This window comes from Mesoplodon densirostris, chromosome 8 (assembly GCF_025265405.1).
Source record: "Mesoplodon densirostris isolate mMesDen1 chromosome 8, mMesDen1 primary haplotype, whole genome shotgun sequence".
NCBI classification, from domain to species: Eukaryota; Metazoa; Chordata; class Mammalia; order Artiodactyla; family Ziphiidae; genus Mesoplodon; species Mesoplodon densirostris.
In genome coordinates, this window is record NC_082668.1 from 35,356,822 (window position 1) to 35,370,603 (window position 13,782).

Here is a 13,782-nt window from a genome sequence, read left to right on the forward strand (position 1 = left end):
TTGTTAGAACTCCTGAATTATTGTTAGGTGGCAATCCCAGATGAGACATAGAGCCATGCTTTTTATAAAAGCTTGTTCTTTTTGAGAGCTAGAGCTGTTGACAATGTGGAAGCGTAGGAACTGATCTGAATTCTGTATCTTCTAAGTCTGCGTCCCATGACCAGGTACCATGAAATGGTGTTGTTTGTATTTTATAATGCTACATCCTTATCTATTTAACTTTTAAATTATATTAAGCACATAAGTAATGCTCACTGTTTACAAAATACTATTATATATGCTTTATAAGTATTAACTCATTTAAGCCACATAAAATAGGTGCTATTATTGTTCCCATTTTATAAATGAGGAAACTGAGGCACAGAGAGATTGTTTTAATATTACCAATTGGTGACTGTGGATAGATAACTAATGAAAAGTCTGTGAAAATAAATGGGTTATGTAGTATATGTTATTTCATAGTCCATTACAAATACAAAGGTGCTATTTAACTTTTCTGACTTTAAATTTTGAATACCAATATGTGTAACTCATTGAAATGCCAAATGGGAAAAGGAAGCATATTTATTGACATGTTTAATATTATACTTCCAAGAATTTGAAAATAAAATCCACAGATAGTGATAACCTTTATTAGATGCCATAGTTGTTATTCTAGCACACTGGGTGTGTAAATTTTCCAGATAGGTAAAACTTCATTATTTAAACACCATAAAATACTATCTTTTAACATTTTCTGTTAAATCCTGCTTTCCTAACTTCTTAAAGCATAGGTATGAAAGCATGATTTAATGTTTTCCTCGTGATTGGGGTCATATTTTAATAATTGTCATTGTACTTTGTTGAGGATGTAAATGTAAAATATGAAACAGAAGGCTTCTAGTAATGACTAGACCTGGCTTTCATGAAAAAGTGCCTAATATTCTTTTTCTTTGGGATTATTTACCTAATTTTAGAACATGTAAAGTACAGAATATACAATCACAGTTGTATAATGTGGCTGCTGTAAAATTAATCATCGACTCACAGATGGTTCCTTGCCTAGAAAACCTTCTTCAGTGTTGCGGTGGTAGTTTTAGCTCCTAGTGATTTGAAGACCCTGATGAATCAGTTACTTATTAGCAGTCACCCATTCTCTTCCTATTTACTGTTTGTTGAGGAAATATAGAGAAACAGTATCCCTTTCCACTGCAATAGTTCAGACTGGATTACTGGAATATAAATTCATTATGTTTGCAAACAAGACAGCAGACTAATTTTTTCTTCGAACCTTCTTTAATATTTGGCTTGAAACCAAATGCCAAGCACAAGCAACATCTAAAATTATGTCTCCAGGGCTTCCCTGGTGGAGCAGTGGTTAAGAATCCACATACCAATGCAGGGGACATGGGTTCGAGCCCTGGTCCAGGAAGATCCCACATGCCACGGAGCAACTAAGTCTGTGCGCCACAACTACTGAGCCTGCAATCTAGAGCCCGACTGCCACAACTACTGAGCCCATGTGCTGCAACTACTGAAGCCCGCGAACCTAGAGCCCGTCCTCCGCAACATGAGAAGCCACCATGATGAGAAGTCCGCGCACTGCAACGAAGAGTAGCCCCTGCTCGCCGCAACTAGAGAAAGCCCAAGTGCAGCAACAAAGACCCAATGCAGCCAAAAATAAATAAATAAATAAATATTTTTAAAAAAATAAAATAAAATTACGTCTTGGGACTTCCCTAGTGGTTCAGTGGCTAAGACTCTGTACTCCCAATGCAGGGGGCCCGGTTTCAATCCTTGGTCAGGAAGTTAGATCCCACATGCCGCAACTAAGAGTTCACATGCCACAAGCTCCCAAGTGCCTCAACTAAGAGACCTGGTGTAGCCAAATAAATAAATAAATAAACAAACAAATAATTATTGAAAAATAAATAAATAAAATTACGTCTCTAAATGTATAGGATAGAAATCCCTGTCCTTGCATGGTAGATTTACTTTCTTATAAATCGTTTGCAACACAAAATTATCTGCTTAAAACTTGTAACTTATGAATGCTTCTGGATAGGGACAAAGTATGCTACAGAGTAAGGGGTTCAGCTCTGCTGATCACCAATAGATGGTCATTTTCAACTCAGACATTATTGTTATTTACAGCATGTTTGTTTATACATGTATAGTTTTGAGGTATCTTATAAATATTAATATAAATATTACAAATATTACAAACCCCATTTTGTCTCTTTTTTTTAAAATTAAATTATTTATTTTTGATTTTTTTGGCTGTGTTGGGTCTTCATTGCTGTGCCCGGGCTTCCTCTAGTTGCAGCGAGTGGGGGCTACTCTGTTGCGGTGCATGGCCTTCTCATTGCGGTGGCTTCTCTTGTTGCGGAGCACAGGCTCTAGGCGCGTGGGCTTCAGTAGTTGTGGCTTGCAGGCTCTGGAGTGCTAGTTGTGGCTTGCAGGCTCTAGAGCACAGGCTCAGTAGTTGTGGCGCACAGGCTCAGTTGCTCTGCAACATGTGGGATCTTCCCGGAGCAGGGCTCGAACCCGTGTCCCCTGCATTGGCAGGAGGATTCTCAACCACTGTGCCACCAGGGAAGCCCCCCATTTTATCTCTGAAAGCAGTACTAGTGATAGATGGATGAACACTAAAATAGAAATAGTGTAAAAAATTGAAAGTGAGGAAATTATACATATTAAATATATGACTGGACAATAAGAATGATTACGAAGGACAGTCCCAGGATGTGTGAAAAAAGATGTGCCTGTGCAGTTGAGAGTCAGCCAAAGGTGAAGAAATATGCATGTCTGAAATGGTTTCAGCAGAGGATCATCGCTAAAATGGGATGCTTATTTAGTCAAAGGTTTGAAATTCAGGTTAAAGTTGTAGTTCAAGAACTTAAAGGCTGAGCATGGTGAGTGAAAGTGGTGCTGTGGAAACTTATCAAAAGCCACAGACGCACCATGGGTTCAAGGCCTTTTCTAATCTGCAGGTGAAACTCTGGTGTGGATTCCTTAGCTGCCAGAGGCTGCCTCCCTTCTGTTGGTGGAGATTGTGGCAGGGAGGGGTTGCCTGCCTCAGTAAATGTGCATTGTAAACAAAACAGGACACTTATTTTTTTTAATGCCAAAAATATACCAACTCGGAGGAAATGCAGACCCCATAAACCTAAATTTCACTCATGGTTTTGGACTTTTAGACTAACAGATTTCTTTTAGACTAACAGCTTTAACAGACTTTTGGAATTTGTCCTGCTTGTAAGTAGAGCTGCCTCCATGTATTTTATATTCTGAAAAATCTACTTGTCATTAAATTGAATGATACAAAAAAAGAGGGATCAAATATTTGCTAGGACCAAATAGCCCCTCAGGGTGAACTTTACAGTTGCTGGTAGAGTAGCTGTGCCGGAATGTAGTGTACTGTGGCTCACCCACGAAGCTGGCCTTGGTGTTGGTGTGTGGGCTCTGCCTTTGTAGATCTGCTGCTCACTATCCAGGTTGGATTTCGGGGGTGACAGCCCCTGCCACCCTTTTTTTCAGCTTTTAGCACTGAAGCCATTGTATAGTCTTTTTTTTTTTTTTTTGGGTGGTTCAATATCTGATTTTAAAATTATTGTGTATTTTTTGTAAATTTTATCTTTGATGTAGCCAGATACATTAAAAATTAGTGAGTCTCTGTCTTTGGTGAAAATCCATTATTTAATATAGGAAACATGGTCCATTTATTTTATGTTTTAAATTATACAGTTTATCTTTTGTCGGGGTGAAGGTTGACAGTGTCTACAAGAGCTGCTGCTGGAGTTGGTGATTGGCACTGTTCCCATTTCTGCATTCAGATCAGCAGCCAACATGTATTTTAAATTAATCCCCAAAGTATTATTTGTACAATAAAAATTTTAAATATATTTTTCCAATTTAAATGTTTGTCACATCATTATATTTACTGTATTTCTAGGCTCTGCACTCTCGTCAAAGTGAAGTGTCCTGAATTGTTTTAGCCTTTTCTATAAGTCTGTTTTGGCCAGAGTATCCCGTTTTAAGGAAGTAGCAAGATTTTTTTAAGGCACAAGGCCTATATTTAGGCCCTCACTGTTGACCATTTTAGTTTCCATGGCTAGGCTAAACTAAGTCATCAGCATGTTGTATTCTGCCAGCAATGTTTATATCAATGACATGTTTTGTTTGTTCTTTTTAAGTCTCATTCTCATTAAAATAAGTCACTTAGCTGGTTTACTTTATTTTTTCCTAAATGTGCAAGAATTACAAAGGCTGGCTTCTTGTTAAATAACGCATGCTTGGTTGACTGTTTTATTAAAAAAAAGCCGTGAAGTTGTTCCTAAAAAGAGTGAATAAAGATCCAGCATAGCAAGTAGATGGTACTCAAGGAGTTACTAAGAATAAGTGTGTACAAACTAGGAAACACACTGAATATGTGTTGCTTGTGCTTGCCAAAGTTTACTTTCTACTACATTTAGAACTCTGACTCTGCAAGCTTTCAGTTTGTTCATGAATCACAGAGGTAGAAAGAAAATGATTAAGGGCACAAACTAACATCACTCATCAGAGGGCAGGAAGTAAATGTGACTTCTTAGGTTGCGAGCAGATTGTATTAGCAGTCAACAGTAGGGTTTACAGTGTGCCCAAGTTTGTGTAAGGTACAATAATAATAATGATAATGATAAAATTGTACTATTTGGTGGTGGTAGAAATAATAATAACTAATATTTACATAGTATTTACTGTATTCTAAGGTATTGTTCTGAGAGCTTTACGTGTATTAACTCATGTAATTTCCCCAGTGACCATCTGAGGTAGGTGCTACTGTTATCCTCTCATAACTCACTTAATCCCCATAGTAACCCCATAAAGTAGACCATGTTATTAAGCCCATTTTACAAATGAAGAAACAAGGTTAAGTAACTTATTCAAGGTCATGCAACTAGTAGTAGAGCTGGAGTTCAGAATCCATGTTCTTAACCACTCTGGTAGGCTCAATAATGGCCTCCTCCCAACCTCACTGGGTGGGGGTGGGCAAATCTTTACTGGTTTGATGCATTTTCGTCCCATTGCCCTTTCAGTGGTTAATTTGGGAGTGGCAGTTTGGACAATAAGATAGCACATGGGGAAGAATTTAATTGCACACAGTAGACTGATCTTGGATGTGAAAATGAATTTTTGACAACTGGAATTAAAATCAAAGTACCTAAACAAATACTTTTGAGCTTTACTTCATGTTGCACTGGCTAGTACAGATTGCTATATTGACAAACATGTTTCAAGAAAATAACTGTTTATATAAAATAGAATTTTAAAAATTTATAAAATTTTTCTGAATTCAAATATAGGAAAATTTTTATGTCAACATAAAATTATAAACTTTTCTGGGAAGGAATGTTGTTTATTATGTGTTTTTCCTTCTACATTTTTTTTTCATTTATGAAGTATAAAAACAGCAACCCTATGCCAATAACCACAGAGGTTTTTGAAATTTTACTTGTCCACGGAAATTCATGAAAGCCTGGATGTTGCAAATCTTGGTGTATACTCACTAAACTCCATTCTTACCATCTTGCTTCCTGATCACTTACAGCCTGGCTTTGGGCCTCATCTCTTGATTGAACTGGTTTCTAGAGGGTTACTGTTGATTTTATGGTCTCTGTATACCACCTTTTTTAAACCAAAGATCTTTTTTGACTTTTCTGTAATGTTTAATTCTGTTACCCATTCTGTCTCTGAAATTCTCTTCCCTAGTAGTTGCTGACAGTGTGTCTCTGTGCTACCTCAGTGACCATTTTCAGTCTCCTTTAGTGCTTTTATTTTGGTCTTTTCTATTTCTTGGTGGTGACTCTTGTAAAAAAAAAAAACACATCATGTTTATAATGCCTGTAAATAGTAGGCATGAGAATGAATTAGCCATAAATAGAAGCTGCATGTTGCTAAGTAGACACTATTTAGTAGAGACTGTCTTTTGATATAAAGCTAGGTTTATAATTAATATTGAACAGTTTTTTTGATTGCAACAGTTGGGTTTTTTAAAGTACACACATATATTTAATGCATTATATTCCTTTGTATATACCATTATTAAACTATTTCTTTATGGATATCTTGATTCCAGTTGTGTACGTATGCTTTAAAAAAAGAAAATACTGTATGGGCATCCTTATGCCTACATCTTGGCATACTCTGTATCTCCATCATATAAATTCCTAATGGTAGAATTGTTAAATTATGGTGTATATGCATTGAAAACTTTGGTAGGCATTGCCAAATAGCCTTCCTAAAAGCTTGTATCAATTTGCACTTTTATCAACAGTATAAGTAGATTCTCTGTACCCCTCCAACAATGAATATAATAAAACTTAATGTTTGCTGATGTAATGGATGAAAAATATTTTCTTTACATTTTTATTTATTTTAATTATAAGTGAAGTTGAGCATCTTTTGTATCAGTAGTTTTCGACTGGGGGCAGCTTTGCCCCCCCAGGGGACATTTGATACTGTCTGGAAACATTTGGGGGCTGTTAAAACTGGGAGAGGGTCTGGGAAGAGGGTTCTACTGGCATGCTGCCAAACATCTTACAATGCACACAACAAAGTATTATTTTCCAGACCCAAATATCAGTAGTGCCAGGGTTGAGAAACCCTGTTTTATATTATTCCGTTTCACCTTCTTTGTTGGTTTATATCTGTAATTTCTGAGTTATTTTATTGTTTGCTTTAGAGTTTATAGTATATATTTTTAATTTATCACAGTTCACCTTTGAGTGATATTTTGATATTTTGGCCTTTGTGCTATTGTTTTAATATGTTTTCCTTCTGCATATGTTATAGACCCCACAATATATTATTATTATTTTACTTTAAACAGTAGATTATCTTTAAATTTTTTAAACAGCTTTAATGAATTATAATTTACATTAGATTGCACATATTTCAAATATACAATTTGATAAGTTTTGACATATGTATATACTTGTGAAACCATCGTCACAATCAAAATAATGAACATATTTATCATCCCCCAAACTTTCCTCCTGACCTTTGATCATCCCTCCCCAACCCCAGGCAACCAGTGATCTGCTTTCTGTCACTATAGGTAAGTTTACATTTTCTAGAATTTTATATAAATGGAATCATAAACTATGTGCTTTTTTTGTCTGACCCTTTCATCCAGTATATTATTTCTAGATTTATCCATGTGGTGTGTGTATCATTAGGAAAACATTCTTAATGACAGACGTTCTGGGTAATTGGACTGCTGTTATTAATGAGCATGCTGACTTCTAAAGTCACTTGATGTGTTCTTTGTTTTAGGTCATGACCATCCAAGGAGTGATAATCACATGACAGCACTCATTGCTCCAGATGTCATTTGACCATCAAAAAAAAAAATCTGTTTAAAAGAAAATATCCATTTGACCAGAACCTTTCTTTATTGAATGGCTTGATGGATTTCCTTTACTCTGATTCAAACCAAAGCTGTCCTGCTCAACCAAAGCAAGAAAGGATCTTGCATGAGTCAATCCCAGAATGCCACTTCTACATCACCGATGGGTGAAGAAAACCTCATGAATATCAATCACAGAGACTCAGAGAGCATCACTGGTGAGTCCAATTTAATAAATGAAGTGCTGTTGCTTACAGGATAAAATGCATATAAGACCCACCATGATGGAACTCAGCCTCTTTCCAGCCTGGTCTCCTCAGAGACCACTGAATTAATTTCTCCATCTTCAGGTCTCCTATCTCATTATCAAAATCTGCCTTGGGTGCTGTTCCTTGTCTGCATCTGACTCCCTGTACCGTGTGAGCCCTGGTCAGTAGGAACTGCGTCATACTCATCTCCCTTATCTTGTCTTCCTATTCCTATCTTCCTGTCTCCACAAGAACAGGGTTGCTTGTTTCTGTGCCCTGCAGTCACCTAACAACAGTATCTGGCACATAAGAGGCTCTCAGGACATACAGGGTATGCAAAAACAGGTACAGCCCCGTAAGTCCTTACCTGCAAGACTAAATTTTAAAAACTCTGTACACCCAAAGTTTTTTCTAAACTTTGGTTCTAAAACTCACTGGTCCACAAAACCTGACCTGTCCAGTTATTTCTAGACATCTCACTTAGTTGGAATACTTGTTTGCTGAAATTGTATTAATGTGTTTAAATATGGGATACTGCTACAAAACCAGTTGGAGGTGTTATATAACATACAGTAAATACACAGTACTACTTTTCTAAAACTCCATAAAATTCTGCAACCCATCTAAACCTAAAGTTTTTCCCATTTTTTTGTTCAGCTTTATTGAGATACCTGCATTAAGATACTATAAAATGCACCCATTTTAAGTGTACAGTTTGGTTCAGTATGGCCTGTGGGCCATAGTTTGCTGACGTCTGCACAACAACATCAACACTTGATAATGTCAGTGTTTTTGATTTTAACCATTCTAGTAGGTGTGTACTGGTACCTCTGTGTGGTTTCACTTTCTTTTTCCCTGATGACTAATGATGTTCAGTGTCTTTTCATGTGCTTATTGGCTATTTCTAGATATTTTGAGTTGTCTATGTAAATCATTTGCCCATTTTTATATCTGTCTTACTACTGAACTGTAGTAAATATTCTTTATATATTCTGTGTAAATCCTTTGTTAGGTAAAGGGGTGCAAATATTTTCTCCCAGACCATGGCTCACCTTTTCATCTTCTTAATGGTGTCTTTTGAAGGGCAAAAGTTTAAAATTTTGGTGGAGTCCAGTTTATCAATTTTTGCTTTTATAGTTCATATTTTTTGTGTCATTTCTAAGAAATCTTTGTATACTTCAAGATCACAAAGACATTCTCCTTTGTTTTCTTTGAAGAGTTTTATAGTTTTTGTTTTTACATTTAGGTCAACAGTCCATTTTGTAATTAATTTTGAATATATAATGAAGTTAGGGTCCAGATTTCTTTTTCCCAGTTGAATGTTTAATTGTTCCTGCACCATTTGTTGAAAATATTATCTGTTACACTATTGAATTACCTTGGTAATTTCATTGAAAAATCATTTGATTATGTACGTGTGGATCTATTCCTGGACTCTCCATTCTGTTTCTTTAATCCCTAAGTCTATCTTTACATAAATACCACAGTGTTTTGATTACTGTAACTCTGTAGTAAATCTTGAAATCAGGTAGTGTAATTTCTCAAAGTTTGCTCTTCTTTTTAAAAAATTATTTTGGCCATTCTAGACCTTTCACATTTCTATATAAATATTAAAACCAGCTTGTCAATTTCTGCCAACAAAGATTAATGGAATTTTTTTTTTTTTTTTTTTTTTTTTTTTTTTTTGCGGTACGCGGGCCTCTCACTGTTGTGGCCTCTCCCGTTGCGGAGCACAGGCTCCGGACGCGCAGGCTCAGCAACCATGGCTCACGGGCCCAGCCGCTCCGTGGCATGTGGGATCTTCCCGGACCGGGGCACGAACCCGTGTCCCCTGCATCAGCAGGTGGACTCTCAACCACTGCGCCACCAGGGAAGCCCGATTAATGGAATTTTGAATGGAATTATATAGACTTTGTAGAGAATTGACATCTTAAGACTATTGAGTCTTCTAATCCGTAAACATGATATATCTCTCCATTTATTTAGGTCTTCTTTAATTTCTCTTAATAGTATTTGTAGTTTTCATTACACAGGTCTTCCACATATTTTATTAAATTTAATCCTAAATTTTTAATTTTTTTCTGCTACTATAAATGACATTGTTTATTTAATTTTATTTTCCAGCTAGTATGTAGAAATGAAATTGATTCTTTATATATTGACTTTGTATTCTGCAACTTTGCTTAACTTAGTTTTATTAACTTTCTTGTAGATTCCTTAGCATTCGCTACATAAACCATAATGTCTGCAAATGGAGACAGTTTTACATATTCCTTTTCAATCTAGATGTGTTTTATTTCTTTTCCTTGCCCTTTGAATGGGACAGGATTTCAGTATATTTTTGAATAAAAGTGGTGGGAGCAAACATCCTTGCCAAATTCCCAATATTAGGAGAGAAGTTACGGTCTTTCACCAGAAGTTTTTTGAGAATGCCCTTTTTCAAATTGAGAAAGTGTCCTTCTCTTCCTAGTTGGATGAGAGGTTTTTGTCATGAATGGGTATTGAATTTTGTCAAATACATATTTTCCATTACTGAGATGGTTTTTCTTTTTTAATCCATTGGTGTGGTGAATTCTATTGATTTATTTTTTAATTTTAAACCAGCTTTGCATTCCTGGGGAAAACTCTACTTGGTCATGATGTATTATCCTTCTTATATATTGTGGATTTGATTTACTAATGTTTTGTATGTGTGTGTGTTTCCCATTCATTGGTTTGTACTCCTTTTTTTTGCAATGTCTTTGCTTGATTTTGGTATTAGGGCAATGCTGGCCTCAAAAAATGAGTTGTGAAATATTCCCTTCTCTATATTTGAAAGAGTTTTTGTAGAATTGGTATGATAACATTTTCCATCCTTTTACTTTTAACTTATCTGAATATTCAAGGGACATCTCCTATAGATAGTTTAAAGTCAGATCTTTTTTTCATCTAGTCTGACAATCTCTACTTTCTAATTGGTATGTTTAGACCATTTACATTTAATATAATTATCAGTTTAGTTGAGTCTACTGAACTCCTACTTGTTTTCTCTTTGTTCCATTTAAAAGTTCTTTCTTCCTTTTTTCCCCTCATTCCTTTCCTCTTTTGAGTTGTTCGTTTGCTGTTTTTTTTTTTTTTTAGGACTCCATTTTAATTCCACTATTGACCTAAGTAGCTATACCTCTCTTTTTTCTCAGTGGTTGCTCTGAGTTTGCAATATGCATTTTTAAATTTATCACAGTCTATCTTCAGATAACATTATACTACTTCATAAAGTGACACACAGTATTCTTCCATTTCCCCCTGCCACTGTATTATTCTTGCCATGCCTTTTACATTTACATATGTTATATACATAATTAATTGTTATTAGTTTTGCTTTAAACAATTATAAGTTAAATACATTATGAGAATAAAAGGCTTATATATTTCCACACAGATTTACCATTTCTGTCACTTTTTATTTCTTTTTGTAGATTGAACTTTCCATCTTATATCCTTTTTGCCTGAAGAACTTAAACATTTCTTGGAATATAGGTCAGCTGGCAATGACTAGTCAATGGTTTTTGCTTGTCTGAAAAGTCTTTATTTCACCATTTTTAAAAGGTGTTTTCACTGGTGCAGAATTCTAAGTTGACTTTTTTATACACTTTAATGACATTCCATTGTCATCTACCTTGCACTGCTTCTGATGAGATCATTTTTGTCTTTGTTCCCTCAAATGTAATGTGTCTTTTTTTCTCTCTCTGCTTTTAAGATTTTCTCTTTGGGTTTCTTTGTGTTTATCCTGCTTAGAGTCACTGAATTTCATTGAAATATGGATTTATAGTTTTGATTAAATTTGGAAGATATTGACTGTTATTTCTTCAAATATCCTTGCTGCTCCCTCTTCTCTCCTCTTCAGTGACTCCAGTTGCATGTGTGTTAGACTGATTGTTATTGTGATGCAAGTCACTGACACTCTGGTTTTTTTCCTAATCTTTTTTCATTTTAGTTTCCATTGCTGTGCCTTCAAGTCTACTGTTCTTTTCTTCTGGATAGTGTCTAATATGTTAATGTTATCCAGTGAATTTTTAAATTTAGATATTGTACTCTAGTTCTATTTGAATTTTATAAATATAGGAATACTTTCTGTTTCTCTTTTCATCAAATTCATGTTTTCCTTTTAAATCTTTGAGCATATTAATAATGGCTATTTCTAAATTGCTGTTTACTAATTTTATCATCTTTGTCTTTACTGGGCTTGTTTCTATTGGTTTATTTTCCAACTGATAATGGATTATAAATTGCTTATTCTTTGAATATCTAGTAATTTTTTATCAAATAGTGAATATTTTGAGTGTCATGTTGTCTGAATTTTCTTGTCTTATTTGAAAAACTGTTATTATTTTGGCAGGTCCTCAAGTTACTTGCTGATAATATGTTTTTTTTGTTTGTTTTTTTGCGGTACGCGGGCCTTTCACTGTTGTGGCCTCTCCCGTTGCGGAGCACCGGCTCCAGATGCACAGGCTCAGCGGCCATGGCTCATGGGCCCAGCTTCTCCGTGGCATGTGGGATCTCCCCGGACCGGGGCACAAACCCGTGTCCCCTGCATCGGCAGGCAGACTCCCAACCACTGCGCCACCAGGGAAGCCCGATGTCAGTTCTTCTGAGGCTTGTTTTTAATCTTTGCTATATAAGTCTCTATATCACAAGACCATACTCTAGTATGCTTTATTCTAGCATTAATTTAACCCTGCTACCAGTAGGCATGATACTTTTAGGATCTTTTGATTGCCCTTAACTGTTCATGATGTTTTTCTTCTCTGGCTACATGAAATTCAGGCCTTTCTTCGCTTTGTGTAGGAGAGTAACTAATAAAGATACAAAGATGTAGAGGAAAATATGAGTGTAATGAGGACAGACCACTTTTGAGGCCATATTCAAGAGAAACAAGAGGAGGCCTTGAACCTAAATGGAGGCAATGTGGCTAGAAAGAAGTGAGCATAAGGAAGGGACATTTGGAGGATAAAAATATTAAGACTGGGCAATCAGGAAAGCAATAAATAGTACACTATCAAAAATATGGGGGCTTCCCTGGTGGCGCAGTGGTTGAGAATCTGCCTGCTAATGCAGGGGACACAGGTTCGAGCCCTGGTCTGGGAGGATCCCACATGCCGCGGAGCAACTAGGCCCGTGAGCCACAAGTACTGAGCCTGCACATCTGGAGCCTGTGCTCTGCAGCAAGAGAGGCCGCGATAGTGAGAGGCCCATGCACCACGATGAAGAGTGGCCCCCGCTTGCCAGAACTAGAGAAAGCCCTCACACAGCAATAAAGACCCAACACAGCAAAAATAAATTAATTAATTAATAAACTCCTACCCCCAACATCTTTAAAAAAAAACAAAAGAAAAAATAATATGGAAGCAAATAGGATTTGCTCCTAAGGATGTTATTTGAATCTACTAAACCTTGATTGTGTACTCACTTTTAAAATTATTTTTTTGAAGTAGGGAATTGGTAATCTTGAATTTTCACAGAATTTTATTATTGCTTATTAAAAGAAAATTTCTAGGGAATAGTTGTTCTTTTAATGAATGTTACTTTTTTCTTCATTTTCATTATACCCTTGAATGCCTAAGAGTCTGTTTTTAGCTCTGCATGTATTTTATAGTCAACTTCTCTTCCTGCAGATTTATAAAGACAATCTGTATGTGATATATTTGTGGCAGGAAAAATTTGAATAGTCGCATAGAATTCATAGTAATATTATTTGGATGTATTTTCAGATCTCTTATTTAAGAGATCTGCTAAGGGTTGAGAGGAACTTCTTTAGATCCATATTTAAGGTTTTAAATGTACCTCATCTCTGTGATTATATACCTCATCTTTGTGGTTATGAAGCCACTGCTTGTCCTTCTGGGTGAATAGGATTGTCTGATATTGTCAGTCTCCTTGTACTTGATTTGATTAATGTCAGCCTCCTCACTGTTAAGATCAAGTAGTTGAAATTTACTCTTTTAAGGTATGTTTTCTTAAAATGAACTTTGTTGTTCTTTGCCAGAGTTAGAACATGTTTCTTTATGCCACCCCCAAAGGAAATACCAGATCTCTTTTAAAAATGAGAGGGTTGATATGACATCCTGTAGTTTCTCTATTTTAAGCTGTAGTATTTTAAGCATATTAAAAGAGATAACTTTTTTTTTT

The 13,782-nt window shown here is 35.8% G+C and overlaps 1 protein-coding gene across 1 annotated transcript in view; it reads left to right on the top strand.

Moving 5' to 3' along the window:
- Positions 1–13,782, top strand: part of TRAK2 (trafficking kinesin protein 2) — a 62,476-nt gene that overhangs the window by 14,979 nt on the left and 33,715 nt on the right. Inside the window, exon 2 of the mRNA XM_060105783.1 lies at positions 7,297–7,587. Coding sequence (XP_059961766.1) covers positions 7,497–7,587 — 91 coding nt within the window. The 5' untranslated portion in view covers positions 7,297–7,496. The remainder of the gene's footprint in view (positions 1–7,296; positions 7,588–13,782) is intronic.